The 25,000-nt window shown below is 42.9% G+C and overlaps 1 protein-coding gene across 5 annotated transcripts in view; it reads right to left on the bottom strand.

The window, feature by feature from the left end:
* The window catches only part of mdn1 (midasin AAA ATPase 1), a 219,081-nt gene that overhangs the window by 65,557 nt on the left and 128,524 nt on the right, over positions 1–25,000 (bottom strand). For all 5 annotated transcript variants that reach the window (XM_086018242.1, XM_086018239.1, XM_086018240.1 and 2 more), the window contains exons 63-74: positions 21,866–22,532; positions 21,611–21,772; positions 18,216–18,492; positions 10,984–11,222; positions 10,372–10,467; positions 10,094–10,188; positions 7,782–7,906; positions 7,456–7,608; positions 6,555–6,664; positions 6,363–6,436; positions 6,079–6,262; positions 5,851–5,995 (exon numbers count right to left, since the gene is read on the bottom strand). In XM_086018242.1, coding sequence (XP_085874368.1) covers positions 5,851–5,995; positions 6,079–6,262; positions 6,363–6,436; positions 6,555–6,664; positions 7,456–7,608; positions 7,782–7,906; positions 10,094–10,188; positions 10,372–10,467; positions 10,984–11,222; positions 18,216–18,492; positions 21,611–21,772; positions 21,866–22,532 — 2,327 coding nt within the window. The remainder of the gene's footprint in view (positions 1–5,850; positions 5,996–6,078; positions 6,263–6,362; positions 6,437–6,554; positions 6,665–7,455; positions 7,609–7,781; positions 7,907–10,093; positions 10,189–10,371; positions 10,468–10,983; positions 11,223–18,215; positions 18,493–21,610; positions 21,773–21,865; positions 22,533–25,000) is intronic.

Below are 25,000 nucleotides of genomic sequence, written 5' to 3'. Positions count from 1 at the left end.
TACCACGAAAAAAAACAGCACCGTTTGGCACACCGAGGTGTTTCCTTTGGATGTGGTTTGTCATCGCTCCGGTAGAGTAGTTGTAAGCGAGTTTATGCTGAACCTACAGGTCGATGATGGCGGAACTGGGCCCAGTGAGCATGGCGGCGTGGCCAGGCAAACGAGCATGAGAGCGTTTGTTCCAGCCAGGCGCTGTGACATTCACTGCACAGCAAAGATTACCCAACTAATTTGTGAAATGACTGCCCGCAATATGCTGCCAAGGGTTAGAAAAATTAATGCTGTATATCGAGCCTGAGTACACGGTGCTAAGTCGCAAAACAATCACGCCCCAACTCGAGAGTAACCATAACCAAAAGAAAGAGGAGATGCTATGAGCGTTTGAGCGGGTCAACTACTGTATGTGGCCATAACTACAGACGGATGGACGTCCATAGCCACCAACTCTTAGATGACTATAACGTGTCATGTGTAGACGAAGGACATCTCAGCAGCTGTGTGCTTCAGACATGCGCCTTGGAGGAAAGACACACAGCTGAAAACACCTGCGGAGTGTGATGGGTACGTGGGCACTAGTCGCCTGTGTGCATGATAATGCCGCTAATATGGTGCTGGCGAATGAGACCCTGCTGCACTGGGAGTCACTACCATTACTCATTACATTATTCATAAATGCCATGCATTGCATTGGCAAATGTATCAGAAATGCATTTCTCTTTCAATTGTTCACCTTTATTCAGTCAGTTGTTGTTACATCAATAGAATTTAAATGAACAAACTGTCCTGAATGTTTGGGCTAAAATAGCCCCTAAATACACAAAGCATTTGCATTGTAAACTTTGAATTCAATATGTATTAAATTTCAAGTTTTCTTGCTTATAAAGCATTTGCATTGTAAACTTTGAATTCAATATGTATTAAATTTCAAGTTTTCTTGCTTATAGACTAGTTGCAAATAAAATTTGAGACTAGTCGGCGGTCAAATTAGTCGAAATTCCCATCCTACTTAGAAGGAAATCAACCAAGAATATGTTCCGAGCAGGCCCACTAGTTGAAACATGGCATTCTGGTTAATAGTGCGTTTGTGCAGTATGAGTTAAGCCGCAAAATCCACCCGTTTTTAGCCATCTGTTTCAGGGAGCGGCCATTTTGTCATTTTTGTCGACTGAAAAGGACATCACAACTACCCAGGGCTCAGGGAACGACCAATCAGAGTTTGCCTGTTTTCTAAAGCTGAGCCGTAATTGGTCGTTATCTGAGCCCTGGGTAGTTGTGATGTCATTTTCAGTTGACATAAGTGACAAAATGGCCGTCTCCAGTGATGGCTAAAAACGGGTGGTTTAACACTTATTCCACAAACACAATATTTATCAGAATGCCTTGAAATAGTGGGCTTGCATAGAACTTATTCTTGAAAGAAATATGTTTGGGTTGACTTTCGCTTTAATAAAGTATTTGCATAACAAAATCAATCCTCTTATTCATGTTAAGGGTATTAAAATTCAATAAAATAATGGGACAGGAAAAATCAAGGTAGCGCGGGTTTACGAGCGGGTAGGCTAGTTTTCACACGGACGCTATTGAGCCTTTCACGCGTAGGAGAGTGGGGGCACAGATGAGGTGCCAATACACCAGAAGCCATGATAAATCATAAATGCATGGATGAACAGCATTATTATGGCATACTCAAACAAGCCAGAGCCCGAAGGTTCCCCCGTGCACTGCAGTCTACTGTTTAGGAACATTTTGGCTTTTCTGTTAAAATCACCAATGGGCTAAGGTACGTGGATAAGTCCCAAAGTTGTGTGCCGACATTGATACATGGAGATCGTCTAAAATAATAACGCATTTAAAATGTCATCATAAAACTGTGAATGTTTCTTCCATGAGGAACTAAGCAGTCTTTTTAGCCAAAAACTTCAAACTTAAATAGCGAGATTTATCATATGCTGTTGAACATTCAAAGATTTCAATGCCTAAAAAGTGTATATAATTTCATAAAGACTTTTTAAAGTTACTGTATTTTTTTCATTATAAAAAGAGTTTTAATATGGTTACCAATAATTGTAACTGTTATGTATTTTTTTTTTCCAACACAAAAAGTGTATACATGTTGTAGCTGCCGTCAAAGGCAACTCTTACTTATTTCGTATATTTATTTCATAGTTTTAATTTGGCTTAAAAGGACAATAAATAAATACATTAGTTCATGTTCAAATGTAAATACTGTATTTTCCGGATTATAAGTCGCGTTTTTTTTTTTTTTTTTCATAGTTTGGTCGGGGTTCCGACTTACACTCCGGAGCAACTTATGTGTGAAATTATTAACACATTATTACCTGTATATCAGATACATATATCAGATACATCCTTAAAGCTATTGAAATGCATGGATAATTTAAACAGTTAAATCCTAATATTTTGTTAAATAAGTAATTAAAATATTAAGATAAAAAGACAATTTGACTGTCTATCAATACATCTACTTGCCGTGCCTGTGGTCTTGCACACAAACGTACGGAGCGGAGAAGACAACAGAGAGATAATTACGACCGAATACATAAATACTTTTGGAGACTTGGAAACATTCTACATGGTCGGCGTTAAATAAAATACTTATTTAATCGATCTACGACCGATTTGGTGAGTTTAAAGTTATTTTACCTTGTAGTGTTGTCCACAATAATTTAGAGAATTTACACTGGCTGAAGCGGGTAGTATAGACCATTGATTCCGGTCAGAGAATTAGGAGGAGCCACAGAAGAAACGCACCAAGGCGGAACTACACTTTGGTTCCCCCCAGTCTTTCTGACATACCTGATGTAAATTCCTCATTCGTGCTTCGTTTAGGCAGGCATCGGTTACTGTTTAACTTGTGTGTTTTACACCAGACATGTTTTCGGGCAGCTAATGGGTCCTTTCTTTACATTGATTTATGTCGGGCATATTGTTGAACAGCTAAGGGGTCCTAACGAGAGACGTTTGGAGTCTGTTAGCCGTTAGTGGCAGATGTCTTTGTCCTCGTGTACGCGCCGGGATAGGGCGAGTTGTTGAGCTTCGTGTTATGGATTGGAGTGCTATTAAAGCCACACTGTTCGCTATCACTGTGTCCGGTCACGCTCTTTGATTCGAGAGACTGTTTGGATGAGGCGCCCCGGTGAATCCCCCCCAAATTCACATACAGGCCTAACTCTGCGTCTGTTAAGCGTTAGCGGCAGATACGCACCGTCTTCATGGTCGTGTACGTGCCGGGATTGAGCGAGTTGTTGAGCTCTGTGGAATGGATTGGAGTGCTACTGAAGCCACGTTGTTCCCTATCACTGTGTCCGGTCACGCTCTTTGATTTGTGTGACTGTTTGGATGAGGCGCTCCGGTGAATCCCCCCAAATTCACATGCAGTCCTAACATTACCGTAACTTTCTTGTAATTCTACACGTGTGAATGTAAGCTAAATGTTACCATTGTAGCTTGGTGGAAATGATGTGTACTAATAGGCTTGTCACGATACTAGAATTTCAACTTCGATACCGATACCCAGTTCAGTATCGATACTCAACACCATCTCGATACCACACCGAACAAATTAAAGCACAGGCTTTTTTTTTTTTTTTTACTGTAAAACTATTTTTATCGCCCAAAACTTAAATGAGCATTAATACATGATGGGCATCGTTTGAATTTGGACGATTCCAGTTCTGATGTTTTGAATCGAGTCTGGTTCCTAACGATTCACAATTCCGATTCTTAACAAAAAAAAAACAAACAAAAAAAATTTTTATTTTTGGACAAATCACATGAACTTCTCCGTTCTTCAATTTCATGAACTTTTTACTATTTGTGAACTTTACTATGGATTACTCAAAGGGCTGTTTTTAACCAGTATTTATTTTAATACATTTTTTTGCAATATTATCTCGTATTATTTTTCACAAGAGCTTTATTTTTGAGAAGTTTAAGACAATACAATAATGCAGCTGTCACTGAAAAATAGGCTTGTCACGATACTAGAATTTCAACTTCGATACCGATACCCAGTTCATTATCGATACTCGATACCATTTCGATACCACACAGAACAAATTAAAGCACAGGCTTTTTTTTTTTTTTTTTTTACTGCATAACTTTTTTATCGCCCAAAACGTAAATGATCATTAATACAATATTTTTTTTTAAGTGGTAGTGCAAAGAAATAGTACAACTTCAGTATTTAATTTCGACAACCCTCTGTACAGTCAATGCCTGGAACGCATTTTAAGTTGTCTGAGCCTGGGGTAGTGCAAAACAAAGTAAGAAGTAGTGCTAAGAACAAAACAAACAAAAAAAACAATTATTCATCTGTAAATTGTCTGAACTAGTGCAAAGAAATAACCATACTGTGCAACACCAATGGCACATCATTTTCAAGTTGTTTGAGGTAGTGAAAAAGAATAACACCCACCACTTACAGTAACATAAATTGACAACAAAATCATTAAGTTGTCTGAGTATCTAGACCCACATTTTTATCTATTAAGGCAAGCCAACAAGTCACGGATAATAATAACAATAGTAATAATAAAAAAATTAAAGAAAAAAAATTAAAATACACTCAGTTATTGGTTATCCAGAACAGTAGCAGGTAGTGTTGGGCATCGTTTGAATTTGGACGATTCCAGTTCTGATGTTTTGATTCGATTCTGGTTCTTAACGATTCACAATTCCGATTCTTAACAAAAAAAAATAAATAGAAGGATCTATTTTTGGACAAATCACATGAACTTCTCCGTTCTTCAATTTCATGAACTTTTTACTATTTGTGAACTTTACCATGGATTACTCAACGGGCTGTTTTTAACCAATATTTATTTTAATAAATTTTTTTTGCATTATTATCTAGGATTATTTTTCACAAGAGCTTTATTTCTTTAAAAGTTCAAGACAATACAATAACGCAGCTGTTACTGAAAACATGCTACTGAACACTTGGCTAACCTTGTCTTGCTTTAGAAAGAAAATATATATGACAAACACAACTCTGCATTTTATGGGCAAGCAAGGAAGTCTATCTAATTTAGGCAGTCTATGTAAACATATGATGCATAATGTATGTACAGTGTTTCTGTATATGCTGTAGCTGCGTATGCTATAAACTAAATATTAGCTGGATATGTGCATTTGAGTTTTGAACTTGTTGGTTCAATGTTGCTATTAGACGCACTTAGCCGAATCTGACTTTGGGTCATGAGCCGCAATGCATTATTCTACGGCTCGGCCGAATGAGCCAGCCGGGCCGGCCCGGCCCAAGCACGATCAGCGACCCCACAATGGGTGACCGCTGCCACTGCGGTGGCTGCTGGAGAGATCTGTGGGAAGGGCAGGGCGTACGCTCAGAGAAGCCGACGCCGCGGCCTGCGCTTGCCAGCCGGTACGAAGTGAGTGGAGGGGCTGACCAAAAGGACCACGGCAGCTCGAGTGGGGGCGAGCTTCCGTGCTATTGCGACACAGCTTTGGCGGCAGTACCTCTATTCTATAATATTTACTCGTTTGCTTTCATTTATTTTTCTAAAAAATGTAGCCTACCGTTTACTTGTCATCATTTCAAAATAAATATATATTAAATAATATATAATAAATGCACTATATGGAGCACAGTAAGTGCTGTCTGTACGGTATTCATAATAATTGGGCACCGCCATGCATTTCGTGTGCCCTCCTTAAGGCTGGGCTCTGGCGATGGGTTTGAGCCAGAATCCCTGCTTTTGGCCGCTGCCCTGCTCAAACTGCACCTGAGCCCTTTGGCCCCTCCCACAGGTGAACAGCCCATGGGAAAGGGTTAGAAAAAAACAATGATTTTAAATTATGGATTATTACCTGTGAAGACGTCCAGATCTTCAGTCAACTCCATTGCTGGGTGTTTCTTAAGGTGTTGGACACATATTTTCTTCATCTTTCTGGCAAGAACAGGCAGACGTCCTTGCAGCGATTCCAATTCGACTCTTTCATCTTGTCCCTCATTCTGAAATCCCCAGATCATCATCAATGCACTTAAGTGAAAAGCCCATTCACTTGAGATGCTTAGGATCAAGCCAAGACCCAAACCTGCTGGTCTCTGTTCTTTCCTGGCAGGGCTTTCTTAAGTGCTTGATGAATTCGGTGAATGGTTGTTTCCTCTGGATGTATATCAGCATTATCGGGGGAGGCACTGTTTTTCTGTTCTACCAGAACAGTTACACAGGGACCATTCAGAATCTCCTCTAACTTCTTGACAAACTTAAAGATGGTCCTAGACAGAAAAAAAATATGAGTAATAGTAGTTGGATAATCTAAAATAATTGCTAGAAAGACATTGCGGCCAGTGGCACAAATTTTAATTGATATCTTACCGATGTGTCTTTTCCACTGACTGCTTTATAGACCAGAAACTAACATCATTCCACTTGGAGATGTTGACAAAATCCTAAGATAAATTGAATTTAAATGGTAGTGATTAATTCTCATGATTTCACTATTATATTATGCAATTTGGTATGTTATACAGTATATAATAATAAAAAAAAAAAAACGACAGTATGTACCTTGAGCTCCTTCTCAATCGGCTGTCTGAGCTGGCTGATTTTGTTCTGAATAGAGTCTGAAAATTGACTGTAGTATTTGTGCAGATTCCACAGAAGATTAGACAATGTAACTGTAAAGTAAGGCAATATTAATGGATTATATTATGCTTCCAACCTGAAACGGTAAAAAAAAAGGTGATAAAAGGTGCTCTAAATAATAAAAACAAGGCCTCATCAATCACTGTAATAATCCAGGGTCGAAAAACATTTTTGGGGTTTTCAGGTTTGTAGTAGTGATTTATTTGAATCAGGTTTGGAGTAGTGATTTATTTGAATGATCCTTTTATCGTTGTCTAAACCAAGAGTAGATCTTGTTTTTCAGGATATGTAACATATCAAGTCAAGATTTCAGTAGGCACTGAGATGGTGCACGGATAATGAGAATATTGCTAGAGCCACGTAAAACATGGTCCAGTTCCAGAAACAGAGCAGTAAAGTCCCTCCCGCCACATACTATTCAGAAAGTAACAAGCCAATACCAGAATTTTACGTGAATAACATGCACCCCAGTACATTATGCCTCCCACATTTTTAACAACTTTAAATGTGCTGATATAAATCTATAAAAAAAACTTTTATTGGTAACTTTTATGAATCCGTGAATAATACCGTGGACAATTTTGGGTTTTCATAAATAGTTCACATGCCGAAAACGTGTGGGCACTGCTCTTCAGACCCACTTTTATTCATAAAATATTTGGTGAACAAAGGGGCTGTATATATTTGAGCCTGTAATTTTGACCTCATGTGGATTAGAGAAAATCCAAACATGCCCATCATGAGTGTACAGGTATGTAAACTTGTGACCATAACTGTGTGCGGTATGCAAGCATTACGTCACAAAGATAAAGCGCAAGCTGACCTTGTCCAGGCTGCGTGGGAAGCAGAAGTAAGTGGCAGTGAAAGCTGAGTAACATGCCCAAGCGAGTATGGAACTCGCCTAGGCTAGAAGACTCTATGAAGGCCTGGAGTGTGGATGACAATGAAGAGAGGGACAAATCTCCCATCTCATTGCCTAGACAGGACAATAATGGCATACAATGTTGGAAAATGGTCACCAAACATGCTAAATCACAGTCCAGACAACGTGAATGTTTGAAGAGCGGGTAGGGGCAGTAATCATCAGGTTGTATTGTTCATATTATTGTCCCCTTACTGCAATGGCAAACAAAGCTGTTGTGTGCATACCTGTATTAGCATTAATTATCTGATCTTCCAGATATTTTGCTAAGAGCTGGTAAATGGAGAACCAATGCTTCGTGGATTTCTCAGTATGCCGTTTCACAGCATTGTCCAGGCTGCTTGACCAACAACTGCCACAGAAGAATGCATTATTAATGTCTATTTCTATATATACACACTCATATTTACATTACAGGTACAACAAATAAAGAAGCACATCTAGATTTCACCCCCCAATCCAGCCATTATTACCAAAGGGCAAGAAATGCAATGTGAGATTTAGACACCAGCATTCTTCATACAATGTGTCAGACTAGCCTGGCAAGAAAAATAAATAAAACTCAAGTGACTATATCAGGCAAAAATAACTTTTTTTTTTAGCCAAGTTAAAATGCCAATTCCGCAAAAAACAAAACAAAACAATGTGGCATTTTCCTCCATGGCCGAAGGAGTTGCACCAGCTCCGCCCAATCCAAGAAACCAATTGGGTCCTCACTTTTCTTTGTTACAAAGTGAGGAGCCACCCAGGTACCACCCCTGAAGACTGAACACATGTCCACTTTCTCAGAGCAGCCACCAGTGAATCACTTTCATTTTTGAACGGGAGCTGGGGAGAAGTGGCTCCTTTCAGACACTGGGTCATAGTCATTTGAATGAGAGGTCACCAGCCGCCAGAGCGAAGGAGTGAAGATGACAAGCCGTTGACTCGGTGCGGTGGCCACTACGATGCCAGTGAGGTCGGAGTGGTGTGGGGCTGTTAGGGACGAATGGAAAAGTGGTCTGCCTTGTGATAACAACTGTTCATTTACTCTCTTGTGGGTGGTGCGCACAGCAACCAGCTTTAGGATGTCATCATGAAAGGGGTGTGTCAGCCTCACAGGGAGAGGTTAGAAAAATAGCCACCAAAGTAACTCAGATTTCATAAGAATTTCGAGGCAATGTAACATCCTATATATGCCTATAGCTAACTGTAGAAAGCTTAAAATAGCATGATATGGCCCCTTTATGAGCAGAAAATCACAAGACAAAAAACACAATCACAAGGAAATGTATATGACACTTTTTGTGCGTTTGTGTTTCCAGCTACTCACGCAATTGCTAAGAAAAAAAACAGTAAAAAAATTATATATACTGGACATGAGGAGGGACATGCTGCTTAGCAATCATGTAAGAATAGGGAGGCAGAAAGACATCCAGCTGTGTTCTGTAATGCCAGTTCCTATTGGTATTTTGCTGTTAATTACAAGAGGAAACTGCATCTTCCGATCAATGGACTGCAAAAACTTGCATACTGTATTCAACTGAAATGAATTGGATGAAATTAATACAGACAAATGGTATGCAACTGTCTGTCTTTACAAAAAAACTAGAGATAGACCGATATGCTTTTTTCAGGGCCGATACCGATACAGATTATTAGTAGTCAAGGAGACCGATAACCGATATTTGGAGCCGATATTCATTTTCAGTAAAAAGGAAAATATTGGCATCAAAATCTAAAGAAAAATTACTCTTAACTTTGTTGCAACGTCTTTAATCATGTTTATTGAACAATGTTTCAGGTTCGTATAATGTTGATTTTATTCATATTTTTTTTATTTTGATTTTTTAAAATGATTATTTCAAGAAACTTTTAACAATATACATCTCTGTTATAAAATTCTAACAAAAAGTTCAGGGACCACCCAGGGTTGGGGGTTGCTAGCATGTCTTAAAAAGAATAAATGAAAACTTAAACAATAGCTCCATGTAGTTTTTTACAGTAAATGAAAAATTCAAAATTACAGAAATGTTAAACTTTCACATATCTTTGTTTTGATTTCCACAGTTTTAAATTGATTTATTATCAGCCATCTGAGTTTTAAAAAAGGCAGATGCCGATATTCCTCAAAAAGCCATATATCAGTGCCGATAATCAGCCCAGCCGATAATCGGTCTATCCCTAAATAAAACACATAATACTTTCAAGGTTACAGGCAGGGGCAGAGCCATGGTTGGGCCTGGGTGTGCACCCAGTTTGACAGACTGCCCACCCAGTGAGATTCCTGGACAAATGTATACTTTAAAGTTTTTTGTTAATTATTATTAAATTATTTTGGAATTTGTGTTTCATTGTGTTTTTTATGTTATTGAATATTAAGAATGCCATAATTGTGGTTGTCAAAGGAAGATCTTAACTTCATATTATTCAGTTTATCATTTTATTTGAATATACATGTGTCGGGACAGGAGGATTGTGCTCAGTGAGAGAAATATTCAGGCCCATCCATTAGCCACTTGCTGGCTCCGCCCCTGGTTACAGGACTATATTGCCTTACTTTAACTCCAGTTTGTGCCACTTGATAATGAGCTGTGTTACTGGTGCTATGTTGTTCTGCAAGGAGACCGCACGACTGGCATTACTCTCCCAATCCTGACAAAAGCAACAGAGTCAAACCATGAAAATAAGAAACACATTCCCAGATGGAGATAGTGCACATATTTAAATGATAACACACAATTTTTTTCTTAAGCGGTGAAATATTATAAATCCTGTCTATTAAATAAAGTCTTTTCAGTATTTAGGGACAGCAAACACGTTGCAAACAGATCTTACTTGTGCTTTACTCAGTAGTATCTCCAGGCCATTGAGGAACTTGGCCAGTGGACTGGATAAGCTGAAAGCCATGATCCTATCAATCACCACAATCAGCTGCAAATAAATAAATAAATAAATACATAAATAAAGACATTTAACATATATATATATTAAACGCCGGCAGCACGGTGGTCGACTGGTTAGCACGTCCGCCTCACAGTTCAGAGGTCGTGGGTTCGATCCGGCTCTGGCCTCCCTGTGTGGAGTTTGCATGTTCTCTCCATGCTTTCTCCGGGTACTCCAGTTTCCTCCCACATTCCAAAAACATGCTTGGTAGGTTGATTGACACTCTAAATTACCCCTAGGTGTGATTGTGAGTGCAGATGTTTGTTTGTCTCTGTGTGCCCTGTGATTGATTGGCAACCAATTCAGGGTGTCCCCCGCTTACTGCCCGAAGACAGCTGGGATAGGCTCCAGCACTCCCCGCGACCCTTGTGAGGACAAGCAGTATAGATATTGGATAGATGGATATTAACGCCAAACTACATTGAAGCTGTAACTGATATGATTCACCTGAGGCAAGCAGCTTCTATTTTGTAAGGATTGATGGAATTCTGATGTGTCACATACCTGCACAAGCGCTGGGTGCTCTGGCCAGTCCTCAAGTCTCTGTTTTACAGCTTCCCTCATCTGTTCCAGAATAGGTAGACAGAGGCAGGTCTCACTCATATTGGGTTGCTGATAGAAGTCATAAGGACCTTCTGAGTTGAGAACCAGAATATCTGATCCTGGTGAGCCTTGCACTGTGTTCTGGATGAGAGTTGACAGCAGCAGCGCACTGCCAGTAAGATGCTGGTTTAGTTCTGCATCTGTAGGGGGGACAGTAATTCAAAACTATTAATAAACACAATATATTTGTATTGTATAGCATAGTTTGGAAACTTTACAAATGTTAAAAAAAACTTCAGTAACAGGTGCTGCACTAGCAGAGGAGTTGAGAAACAAAAGTTATTTTAATCACATTTCAAGTTCCCCCCGTGAGCCGTCACCTTATCGTGGTGGAGGGGTTTGCGCGCCCCAATGATCCTAGGAGCTACGTTGTCTGGGGCTTTATGCCCCTGGTAGGGTCACCCATGGCAAACAGGTCCTAGGTGAGGGACCAGACTAAGCACGGCTCAAAATGACCCCTTATGATGAGAAAAATTAATGGACCACGTTTTCCCTCGCCCGGACGCGGGTCACCGGGGCCCCCTTCTGGAGCCAGGCCTGGAGTTGGGGCTCGACGGCGAGCGCCTGGTGGCCGGGCCTGCACCCATGGGGCCCGGCCGGGCTCAGCCCGAAAAGGATACGTGGGTCCCCCTTCCCATGGGCTCACCACTGGTGGGAGGGGCCAAAGGGGTCGGGTGCCGTGTGAGCTGGGCGGCGGCGGAAGACGGGGACCTTGGCGGTCCGATCCCCGGCAGCAAAAACTAGCTCTTGGGACATGGAATGTCACCTCTCTGGCAGGGAAGGAGCCTGAGCTGGTGTGTGAGGCTGAGAGGTTCCGATTAGATATAGTCGGGCTCACCTCCACGCACAGCTTGGGTTCTGGTCCCAGTCCTCTCGAGAGGGGTTGGACGCTCTTCCACTCTGGAGTTGCCCAGGGTGAGAGGCGCCGAGCAGGTGTGGGCATACTTATTGCCCCCCGGCTTGGCGCCTGTACATTGGGGTTTACCCCGGTGGACGAGAGGGTAGCCTCCCTCCGCCTGAGGGTGGGGGGACGGGTCCTGACTGTTGTTTGTGCTTATGCACCAAACGGCAGCGCAGAGTACCCACCCTTTTTGGAGTCCTTGGAGGGTGTGCTGGAGGGCGCTCCACCTGGGGACTCCATCGTTCTGCTGGGGGACTTCAATGCTCACGTGGGCAATGACAGTGAGACCTGGAGAGGTGTGATTGGGAGGAACGGCCCCCCCGATCTGAACCCGAGCGGTGTTCGGTTACTGGACTTCTGTGCTCATCACGGATTGTCCATAACGAACACCATGTTCAAGCATAAGGGTGTCCATATGTGCACTTGGCACCAGGATACCCTAGGCCGCAGTTCGATGATCGACTTTGTAGTCGTATCATCGGACTTGCGGCCGCATGTTTTGGACACTCGGGTGAAGAGAGGGGCGGAGCTGTCAACTGATCACCATCTGGTGGTGAGTTGGCTCCGATGGTGGGGGAAGATGCCGGTCCGACCTGGCAGACCCAAACGTATTGTGAGGGTTTGCTGGGAACGTCTGGCAGAATCCCCTGTCAGAAGGAGTTTCAACTCCCACCTCCGGCAGAACTTTTCCCACGTCCCGGGGGAGGCGGGGGACATCGAGTCCGAGTGGACCATGTTTCGTGCCTCCATTGTTGAGGCGGCCGATCGGAGCTGCGGCCGCAAGGTGGTCGGTGCCTGTCGTGGCGGCAATCCCCGAACCCGCTGGTGGACACCAGCGGTAAGGGATGCTGTCCAGCTGAAGAAGGAGTCCTATCGGGCCTTTTTGGCCTGCGGGACCCCGGAGGCAGCTGACGGGTACCGGCAGGCCAAGCGGAATGCGGCTCTGGCGGTTGCTGAGGCAAAAACCCGGGTGTGGGAGGAGTTCGGGGAGGCCATGGAAAATGACTTCCGGACGGCTTCGAGGAAATTCTGGTCCACCATCCGGCGTCTCAGGAGGGGGAAGCAGTGCACCATTAACACTGTTTATAGTGGAGATGGGGTGCTGCTGACCTCAACTCGGGACGTTGTGGGTCGGTGGGGAGAGTACTTCGAAGACCTCCTCAATTCCACCGACACGCCTTCCACTGAGGAAGCAGAGCCTGGAGACTCTGAGGTGGGCTCTCCTATCTCTGGGGTTGAAGTCACCGAGGTAGTCAAAAAGCTCCTCGGTGGCAGAGCCCCGGGGGTGGATGAGATCCGCCCGGAGTTCATAAAGGCTCTGGATGTTGAGGGGCTGTCATGGTTGACACGTCTCTTCAACATCGCGTGGACATCGGGGACAGTGCCTCTGGATTGGCAGACCGGGGTGGTGGTCCCCCTTTTTAAGAAGGGGGACCGGAGGGTGTGCTCCAATTACAGAGGGATCACACTCCTCAGCCTCCCCGGCAAGGTCTATTCAGGGGTGCTGGAGAGGAGGGTCCGTCGGAAGGTCGAATCCCGGATTCAGGAGGAGCAATGTGGTTTTCGTCCTGGCCGTGGAACAGTGGACCAGCTCTACACCCTCAGCAGGGTCCTCGAGGGTGCATGGGAGTTTGCCCAACCGGTCTACATGTGTTTTGTGGACTTGGAGAAGGCGTTCGACCGTGTCCCTCGGGGAGTTCTGTGGGGGGTGCTTCGGGAGTACGGGGTACCGAGCCCCCTGATAAGGGCTGTCCGGTCCCTGTACCACCGATGCCAGAGTTTGGTCCGAATTGCCGGCAGTAAGTCGGATTCGTTTCCTGTGGGCGTTGGACTCCGCCAAGGCTGCCCTTTGTCACCGATTCTGTTCATAACCTTTATGGACAGAATTTCTAGGCGCAGCCGAGGTGTCGAGGGGGTCCGGTTTGGTGGCCTCAGTATTGCATCTCTGCTTTTTGCAGATGATGTAGTACTGTTGGCTTCTTCAAGCCGCGATCTCCAACTCTCGCTGGAGCGGTTCGCAGCCGAGTGTGAAACGGTCGGAATGAAGATCAGCACCTCCAAATCTGAGACCATGGTCCTCAGTCGGAAAAGGGTGGCGTGCCCTCTCCAGGTCGGGGATGAGATTCTGCCCCAAGTGGAGGAGTTCAAGTATCTTGGGGTCTTGTTCACGAGTGAGGGTAAGATGGAACGGGAGATCGACAGGCGGATCGGTGCAGCGTCTGCTGTGATGCGGACCCTGTATCGGTCTGTCGTGGTGAAGAAGGAGCTTAGCCGAAAGGCGAAGCTCTCAATTTACCGGTCGATCTACGTTCCTACTCTCACCTATGGTCATGAGCTGTGGGTCATGACCGAAAGAACAAGATCTCGGATACAAGCGGCCGAAATGGGTTTCCTTCGCAGGGTGTCTGGGCTCTCCCTTAGAGATAGGGTGAGAAGTTCGGCCATCCGGGAGGGACTCAGAGTCGAGCCGCTGCTCCTCCGCGTCGAGAGGAGCCAGTTGAGGTGGCTCGGGCATCTGATTAGGATGCCTCCTGGACGCCTCCCTGGTGAGGTGTTCCGGGCATGTCCCACCGGCAGGAGACCCCGAGGACGACCCAGAACACGCTGGAGAGACTATGTCTCCCGGCTTGCCTGGGAACGCCTTGGGATCCTTCCGGAAGAGCTGGAGGATGTTGCTGGGGAGAGGGAAGTCTGGGCTTCCCTGCTGAAGCTGCTGCCTCCGCGACCCGACTTCGGATAAGCGGGAGATAATGGATGGATGGATGGACATTTCAAGTTGAAAACCTGAAGTTCTCCCAGAAATTCAACACTTACTAAATGGTTAATATCTCAGCCCCTGTAGCAGACAGAAACATAATTCCAATAGAATTAAAGAGCTTAGACATGTGGCTTTCACACAGGCAGAATTTATAATTTACTGTTTAAATCGAGGATGTAAAAATAACGTGTCAGTGCAAGATTAGCATTATTTTAATTAAAAAAAAAAAAATCAAGTGGTAATTACCATCCTCTATTTTGTTACAAAGACGTCAATATCGTAATTGTCTCCAAACCATATCATATCACGTTCGACTGGTTCCACTGGTCGTGCACGTCGTCTATATATCACTGCCGTTACTTACTTTAATCAGAGCTCCCGGCGATCGACGGCGTCCGCCATTAGCCTACCTACGGCTTGAAAAAATTCCACGACATCCTACGCGGTCTCGCGACACTGTCACGTGTATATTCTGATGTATTAAGTTGGCTAAGAGACGGAGAATTGGATTAAAAAAGTACAGTGACATATCCGCTCTCCCAGTTTGAAAGTTAGAAAGACGCAACACCGGCTCTAGTGGTAGAAACGCAGTTATGCGCTCCCGGGCTTAATGGGTTAAACAAAATACATTTTACAAAAAAAACATGGGGATTGTTGTATATTTTAACTTACCGTAACGTCACACAATTAAAGATCTTTATACAGTACTTTTGTTTCAAACAGGGCTGTTTAAGAATATAAATAACTAATACAGTAAGGTATAATTTGAATTACCAGTAGTACAACTGAAAAAGACAGTGACATCTAGTGGATATTTTGGGGATAATATCTCAGTAAAACGGAAGAGATGGCTCAACCAACTTAAATTATTTTAGGCACTCCTCTCACTGCGATATAATTGAAGGAGTGTGCAGTTTGTGCACTGAGGACCGCACCTTTCAAATGTGCAAAATAGCTCCTATCAAGGTAAGATGTTTGTGTCAGTGAATATGCAAGATGCGGCGTTTACCCACTATTTGGCACAACACTGGGAGGAGTAAATGCAAATAAATGAAAACAGTACACAAACAGCGATCAAACCTGGAGATTGTATCCTTTTTTTAACTCATTCACTGCCAGACATTTTCAGGCCTTCTTTTACCCTAAAGTTTGTTCAAATTTGAAAAAAATATATAAATAATTTACCTAGGATTGCATGGCTGGACTGTGACAAGACGAATTCATCAATGGCAGTGAATGAGTTAATAAGTTTAAATTGAAGGCGCAAATGCAAAGAAATCAACATTTATTGAAAAAGGATTATTGATATCAATTTCAACATTTAAAACATTGTTACCAAACCAAATACACAATCTCAATTATATCTGCACTGATCATTTTCTGTTCCGTTGCTGTGCATAAATGTGCGCTTAATTAAAAGAGCATTTGCTTTTTTTTCCAAGTCTGTAAATTGGCCGCCGGCCTCTTTGCAGTCGCCTCCTGTTCTTGTGTTGACTGTTTGCTAGCACAGTTTGCAGACCCATTTCTTTCGTGTCGAAAGACAGTGGATGAGGCTTGCCATACTAACACATTGCGCCACTGTTGCCAGAAAAGCGCTATATAAATCTGATGCATTATTATTACTGCACTCCCACACAGGTCCACCAATGGTCGGTGCGCCATCTATTGGGGAAACATGGGCATTGCAGGACAAGATGAAAGGATTGAATGAGAGAATTTTTGTTGTTGTTGTTGTTGTACAAGATCGGTGGGTGGTGTTAAAAAGCCCCAAAAGCTTGATGACAAAACTAAGAGAGATGCTTGATCATGATTTGAACAGGTGCAAAAATGTAAATTCACCAGGGTGTGGATGCAGCAGAAATAAAAATTCAAAAAGACCATTAAGCCGATCTCTGCTCCTCGCCTCTGGAATGCTGTCCTCCCACCCCACCTCAGAAACATTGCCTCATTATCTCATTTCAAGTCCGAACTTAAAACACATCTCTTTAACGAACCCTATTCATTATAACTCTCACCTAGGTATGTAATTCCAATCTATTTTTAATTTATCTTAAAGCTCTCTTTAGTCTTTTCCTGTTAGTTTACTTTATTTTAATTTATGAATTCATGTTTGTACGGTGACCTTAAGTGACAGAAAGGCGCCTTGAAATAAAATGTATCATTATTATTGTTCCGAGAATAACAGTCTAACAAACAGGTGTCAAACTCAAGGTTCCCAAGGTGGAGTACTTGGAAAGATGGACTTGTAGCTGGAGACGACTTGTATGGGGAGTGTGCATGTGTAATGTGGATGTGCGCTGCTTTGTAGTGAGAGGGTGCCTATGTGTGTATGCATGGATCCTGGAGGTACCATCAATAGTTAGCAAGCTAATGATGAAACTGTTACGCAGTGCAGTCAATAAAGCCCAACTATGCAGCGTATCGAACATCTCTGTCGTTACTTTGATGCCGGTCTCTCACTCTGTCATGGAAGAGAATTAGGCCCTGATGGCGACTAATTCGGCTCTGGAGAGACGTCTCCTCTGCATCCCCCGACCATGCTCAGATGACACAAACAGGAGGGGGTGACAATATCATACTACTAACTTTATTCTGACTGGAGTATCCAAGCAAGTGCTGCCACACTGGATTTACTTTTAAAACTTTGAAATAATTTCACAATTCTTAGTGTGGGATGGTGACAACGGCATAATGAATAGGGCAGTGTGGCAGATGATGAGAACGGGTAGCTAGTCAGCTAGCTAACTCGTTTTATACAGTGTCTTAGCCCCGCTTGACCTTTTGCCACATTCAGGTTTCAAACAAACTTGTGGAATTGGGATTTTTTTGGGGGACAAATCAACATCAAGTGGGACACAATCGTCAAGTGCAATTAAATTCATACAATATTTTAAACTTTTTTTTTTTTAAGAAACAAAAAAAACGAAAAATGAGTTGTGGAAAATTATTTGGCTGCACTGAATTAAATACTTTGTAGAACCACCTTTTGCTGCAATTACAGCTACAAGACTTTTGGGGTATGTCTCGATCACTTTTGCACATCTAGAGACTGAATTTTTTATACATTCTTCCTTGCAAAGCAGCTCAAGCTCAGTAAGGTTAGATGGAGAGCGTTTTTGAAGAGCACTTTTCAGATCCTACATTCAGGCACCCATGCGATTGTCACTTTTTCAGTTACAAACTGACCCCAGTCCTCCATCAGAGATGGGAAAAGTTATGTGGCCCTCACAGGAAAAAGCTTCGGCACCCCTGGTTTAGAGGGCATACTCTTTCCATTTCAATATACCAGTAATTGGTTAAACAGTGTGAAATCTTCTATATCCTAATCCTACTTTAAACCTCTCCAAGGCAGTATCTCTGAGCTGCCTGGTGTGTTCCTTGGTCTTCATAATGCTATTTGTGCTTTAAACAGACCTTTGAGTATAAACATTATTTCTGGTGACTGTTAGTGAGGGGACAAATAAGGACACTCACCAATTAGATGATAGAAGTGTGCAATCAATGGGGCAGCAATTTGGTAAGAAGAAACCAGGGCCCTGATATAGTCAGTGCTTTGACCATTGGGTGATCTGTTCTGGTACCACAATGACTGGGCATAACCTAGACATAGGCATTGATGAATTTGCACTGCTGTGTTCATTGCCGTAGTCGACAGAAAACTTCTTTCATCAAACACCTTCCTGGTATCGTCTTCCTCCAGGTCTGAATCTGTGGGGGCCTCCAGGCTCGGCAGAGACATGTCTGCAAAGTCCTTGATGGAAAATGAAAATATCACCTGTTAAAATTCAATGCAAACCTTTGAATGTATTTTCTTGACGATGAACATGCAGGGTTTTTCCTCTGTACAAAATTGTATGGCGGCCGCCCCCAGCCAGAGCGATTAATGTCGCTCAACACAGCGTGTTGCCTAAGCCATTCATGTCTTTCTGCGGCAAATACATATTTAACTGCAGTTGCAGCGTTGTGCCATTATGGAGGCGCAATATCAACAGCAGTGCACCGGAAAGACCTAAAGCAACTACTGAAGAAAAAAACAGATCGATATTTCCCGCTAGTTAGTGCCATCGGCGTCCGGATTTTAGCTGCGGATGATACAGAGAGGTAAACATTGCATGTTTTTTAGCATCCAACCATGTTGTGTTTATTTTTAAAAAAGTCCTTCGTCTCTGAGTAACATGATTTTTAGCATTGACGATATGGCAGGCAAAATCAGTCACTACCTCGCGAGTACGAATGTCAAGAGTCCAGGTGAAACAGAGCAGAGAAATTAACATAAAAGACATTTAAAATGTAATAATTCATGGTGGTGACAACATGAGGAAATTTATGTCAGGTCTGAAAGTAGTTCACAAGGGACTGGCGATAGCGAGGGTAAGAATGCAGGAAAGGAAGAGTCCCTGAGGCGAGGTTACTTAAATGCGTTTCCAATTGGGAGGACAACTACGACGGCGTATTAGTGTCACTCGGCAAGAAAAAAAAAAGGACAGGACGAGATTTAAAGTCATCATGACGAAATTTGATTAAAACGTTAAATTAAAAGTCATGACGAGATTAAAAGTTATGATGATTTTTAATCTCGTCATGATTTTAAATCTTGTGATTGAAATATTACTTTTTTGGAACCTCTTTTCCACATCTCAAAAACACAGAGCTTTGACAAGCAGTGGCTAAATCAGTTTACCTGGACACAAAAAGACATGAAGTGGTTTAGTAAATTTAGTACCGGTATGTTAATAAATCAAAATCTGGTAATCATTCAATTACAGCGGAACATATCAGAAGAGACATCATAATTTTAGAGGCGACCACCACCGAAATGCAACATTCCTTAGGGAAGGTGAAATCGGTCAGTTGCGCATTAATTCATTTTTGCCTCTATTAATCAATTACGAACCAGCCCCCAGACGGTTCCCACCTTTCTAAACTGTTGTTATACTCATTAAATTTAACTTTTAATATGTAAAATGAAGAATAAATCCTGAGCTGCTGATTATAGCCTGTGTTCAGAAATTAAACTGAAAGGAGTGCGCTATGCCTCGGACAACTAAAGAAGTCGACGGAACATCTGCTTAATAACTACTTTAGTTTTTCTTTTTATCTTAAAATGGCTTACCTTAACCAAAATCCTGCGTTGCATTGTAGCCAAAGGTACAATCCTGGTGGATTAATGCAATTTGTAAAACTTTGAGGGAAACCGTTAGATTGACGGACCACGTCAGTTTTGCTGACGGGACACTTTAAAAAAATGACGGACTAAGCACTGACTGAAGTGGATTTTCGTCTGTCGGAGTAATCGTCAGTAACCGGGTCAAGTACTGACATATCTCCCAATTCGTCACTGACGGACGCCCGTTTTGCTGTCATGTTTTTTTTGGTTTTTTTTTCGGAAGGCATGGGGTGGATAGACTGACTGACTGACGGGCTTCTGACAGACTAACCAACTGATGATTAGAGTGCAGCCGCAATAACAGAGCTGAAGTAGCGAGGGCAATCTGTAAAGCACATTTCATACACAAGGCAACTCAATGTGCTTCACACACCCAAAAGCACAGCACCTAAAAGCGTACAACAGAACAGCTGAATAGATTTGCAAAGCAAAGAGAAAAAAGGTAGCTTATCAAAATTAATTAATGAATGTGCACAGACAAAATTTAAGCACATTTACAAACAACAGATTTACAGACATTTAAAAGCAAAGGTAATATATCATTAAAAGGCCATATAGTAAAGTTGAATTTGAAAATGCTTAAAAAAAAACAAAGGAATGTGGAAAAGGCATAGTTTTGAACCTGGACTTAAAGTGTAAGGGACACGAAAAAAAGTTACCCTAAAAACTTTAAGAAGGAAAACAAGTACAATTAATATGTTTCCACTTAGTAATTTTATAAAAACGTAATGAAAAGGCCTCAATAAAGATGAAGAAAACGATATTTCATGAACTGTGTCCACCCACTCGCCGTTTGACCCAGTGCGTGCATGACGTCACTGGCCCATCGGCATCGTCTTCAGACTCTGAAGATGGCGATGACAAGCTGTCGGTAGGTACTGGTTGCTCGTTTTTATTATTCAATTAAAGGAGAAACAAAATGAATCAGAAGAAAAACCATGACGAGCAGACGTCACAGCCAGCAAGTCAGACGTGGCTTGATGACATCATATCCGCCTTCTTCACGATTTCGCCCCGCTAGGAAGATTTTGAAATCGTAATGCTAAATCAAGGAAACCCTTGGCTAATTTATATCAATTCTAGAAACTGTTCATTGTGACATGGATATTTTATTTTTTAATACAACATATTGAAATTTGTAAAAAGTGTGTCCCATACACTTTAACTCATTCACTGCCATTGATTAATTTATTTGTCTTTTCACACTCTAGCCCCGGGGTGGGCAATTCTGGCCCTCGAGGGCGAGTATCCGACCTGTTTTCCATCTCTCCCTGCTGAAACACACCTGATTCAAAAGATCATATAATCAGCAAGGTCTGCAGAAGCTGATTAACGATCCTAATCATTTAGGATAGGTTGACATAGAAAAACAAAGGATACCGGCCCTCGAGCGACAGAATTGCCCACCTGTGCTCTAGCCATACAATACCAGGAATTTACCGGTATATATTTTTTCAATTTTTTTCAAACCTTAGGGCAAAAGAGGGTCTGAAAATGTTTGGCAGGGAATGTGTTAAAAACATTTATACTTAGGGCCAGCTTCACTTCTGTTGGCAAACTTATTCCATTTGTGTGTAGCATACCACAAACTGACCCAAGTCTGCAGATCTCTGAGCTCTACTGGGTTCATAATTTCCTTAATGTATTCAGGACCCAACCCATTCAGTGAATTAAAGACCAGTGGTAGATTTCAATGTAATACCTGATCAAATTGAGGAAACAGACATCTGAATTCCTTCTCCTCTTGCTGGGCCTCAGTCAGTCCTGTGCCATGCAGCTGACTACGGCTGCGGTAGAGACAAGCCTCCTGCTGTTCTTGGTCTCTCTTCTTTTTCTCCATCACGTCCCACTCATTCACTAAAGCCTGAAGGGCATCAAAGCATAGACAGTACAACAACAGCATATACAGTTGAATTGAGTTGGAGTGATTGAGGAACAAGAGTTCAGTAGCTCTGACCTGACAGATGTGCCTAAAGATGTTTTGTGTGTCATCACTGAACTGCCCTGTGCTAAGTGTATGACACTGCACAAAGAGAAGAGCATTGAGGAGCAATGTGGAGGGTGGCAGTTCCACAGGAATGAGGTCTTGTGACAGCTGCTTCCCAAGGCTACGCAAAGTTCCCAGACATTCTTTGGAGCAGAGGAAGTCAGCATGGACTAGGTAAGACTGCATACTGGGGGACAAGGAGGGAAAGGAAAGGAGGCAGGACACCAGTTTGGAAAGTTCAGGCACATGAGAGAAGGAAGCAGTTATTTGGGAGGCCACCAGTTTCATGCCATATCGGAGCTGGAGGATTCCAGTCTGCACTGGGCCGACTACATCAGGGTAAAGAGGATAGTCCTCTTGCAGCCTCTGGTAGACACACTGCTGAGAGTTTTGCCAGACAGCCTCTTCCTTCAGCAGACTCTGGATGGATGAGCGGGATAATGATGAGGAACTTTGCAGAGCACTCAGTAGGCGTGAGAGAAGGTCTTGTACTGCCGATGCCTGACTGATGCTGCAGAGGTAGTGCTGGAGGTCCTGGAATAATCTTCCATAGTTGGGTTCCTGGGGGCGAAATGCCTGCTTCCTGGAAAGCTCAGCTATTTGTGCCTTTACCTGCTGCATACGGATCCAAAGATACCTATAACCACAAATTTAAAAAGTGGGTATATTGGGGAGTTCAAGATGCAATTTTTTAATCTGTACACTATGAACAGATCTATGCAGTGTTGCGTGGCATGTCTGATTTTTTAAAAAAAAATTTCCCCCAAAGATGTGATTTCCCCCAGTGTAATCATTTCACTGTTAGAATTTGGGTAGTGACGTATCACACAATCATCGATCATCACATAGTTCTAGAGATAAGACCACAAACCCAGTTCCAAGGTTTACTAAATCAGACCGATGGCACAGCGCTCTGTTTTAAGTCTTCTAAAAAATTACTGGTTAAGGGGTAATATTATTACTTGTGTGAAAAATAATTAAAATATTCCACAGGTGGGTGCATCAATGAAAAAAGGATGAAACCACTGAGTTAGAGTGTGGGACAGCTCATTTCCTGCCTCGGCCGGGTTCCGACCTTAGATTGTATTTGTGCTAGAGCAGGGGTGTCCAAGTCAAATGGACGGAGGGCCGAATACAAAATGTTGCGACAAGCCAAGGGCCGGACTGACAGAATGTTCATTGAAATTTTTTTAAATCTCCAGATTGGATTGGGTCCTTCGCGCCTGCTGATAATGTCACGCTTTATATTTGGGTAATATATTTCTTTTTATCTATGTTTGTCACCCCCTTGGCTGTTGTGTTTTTATCTTCGGAGTTACTAAATAAAAAATAAAATAAAGTACAGCACTTCTACTTTTGCGAGGCAGCTCGTACGTCAATTCCGTTTGCGTTTCTCCTGCCAAACTGGAAAAAAAATTCTGGTTGACTCTGGCTGCAAGATTGTATGAACTGTACATAATGTGAAGTAAAACGGAGAGGATCATATGATTGGTATGTCTCCAGATGACCGTATTTTAGAGTGGCAAGGTATGGATGTGGTGCTCCTGTCAGAGGACACAGGCCCGTATTCCTCCTATAAACAACGTGAGATTTCTAACATGACGTATTTCTAATAAAGTGTGTTTTACTCCAAATAACTTTTCACCACAATCCGATTCTGAAAGCCACGAAAAGTGACGTGAAGTCTTCAGTCAGCATGTAGAACAGCCATGGGGAGGCAAAGAAATATATTACAGAAATAGTGTAACGAATTGGGTTATCTGTGTTGTGGTCGAATTTGTGTCTTGCCAAGTTGTGTTGTTTCCGAGGTTAATGAATGCATCGTGCGGCTCGCTGGATGGGAGGGCATGCGAGCGAGAGTGGCGGAGGACGAACAGGAGTGCCGTTGCTCTTTTTTGACTGAAGGGCTGTCGTACTGTATTGGCGTAGGCTGTGGCCCACAGTAGCCGGTTGGACTAATAAAAACATGATAATTAAACTACGTCTGACGGTGTGTTCTTTGAAGTCGCTACAATATATTTTAAAGCGTGACGTCTTCGGCAGGCGCGAAGGACTCACATCTGCTACCCACACCGGCTTGCTGCGGGCCAGATCTAATAATAAAGCAATATCATCCCAGGGGCCGTAGAAAACCTTCTCTTGACAATACAATACAATACAATACGGGTCTTGACTTTGACATAAGTGTGATGGAGTATTGACCCATTAAGGACGGGAGCACATAACCGCGTTTCTACCACTAGAGCCGGGAGCGCTGTTGCGTCTTCCTACCCTTAAAGGGACACTTGGGTGAGCTTAACATTGGCATTTATACAATAGGTTTGCATGTACAAATGACATTAGTACTAAAATGCCCACCTCAAAAGACTCTGTAGTGATTTACGGTCTTTTTTTGTGATTAGGTTTACGACAAATTTATGTTATGTTTTCGGTCTCAGCGATCTACGTCACGCGAGGAAGGCATGCTTGGTAATATTGCTCGCTTTGTCAGTTCTGTTGTCTAAAATGGTGACAGATCGCCACCAAAATGCAAATGCACTTGACTACTCTTGTCCACTTAAACCTGTGAAAGTATAAAAGTATTCTGCACAATAGTTTGGATTTATTGACATTAAACGTGATCTCATCATGATCACCTCCACAAAATCAAAAATACCGTGGCGATTGCTCCTCCACTTTCACAAGCTGAAGCGGACAAGAGCATAAATTCGCACACGAACCCTGGTTATATTACGGACGTTTAGCGACGCTAAACCCGTGTCTCAAGAGGGGGAGAGACGGCGGCTTGCCCAGCAGCAGGCAGATTGGAGCCCCCCGCTTCCCTCCCCGGCTAAAGGTAGGATTGGGACGGCTAATAGCAGCAACTAGCTTCAGGCCGTTAAAACAAAAGGCGATAGCACAACAACATTAGCTCCTTACTGTCCGCCCAGCGTGTGGAGGTGAAGATGAGCCTGTGTTTTCATGTCGCCTCGCAAGCAGCCGCGTGCGGTGTCCCTGCTTGCTTGCAGCCGCGACCTGCCTGAGTGAAGCGGCGTGAGAGTGACGAAAGCCCTTATCGAACAGAGAACCAAAAGTTTCGGCGAGGCTGATTGCACAGACGAGTGT

Source organism: Filicampus tigris, chromosome 20 (assembly GCF_054856515.1).
Source record: "Filicampus tigris isolate MCC_2025a chromosome 20, RoL_Ftig_1.0, whole genome shotgun sequence".
In the NCBI taxonomy this organism is placed as follows: Eukaryota; Metazoa; Chordata; class Actinopteri; order Syngnathiformes; family Syngnathidae; genus Filicampus; species Filicampus tigris.
This window is presented reverse-complemented; position numbering and strand designations above follow the sequence as displayed.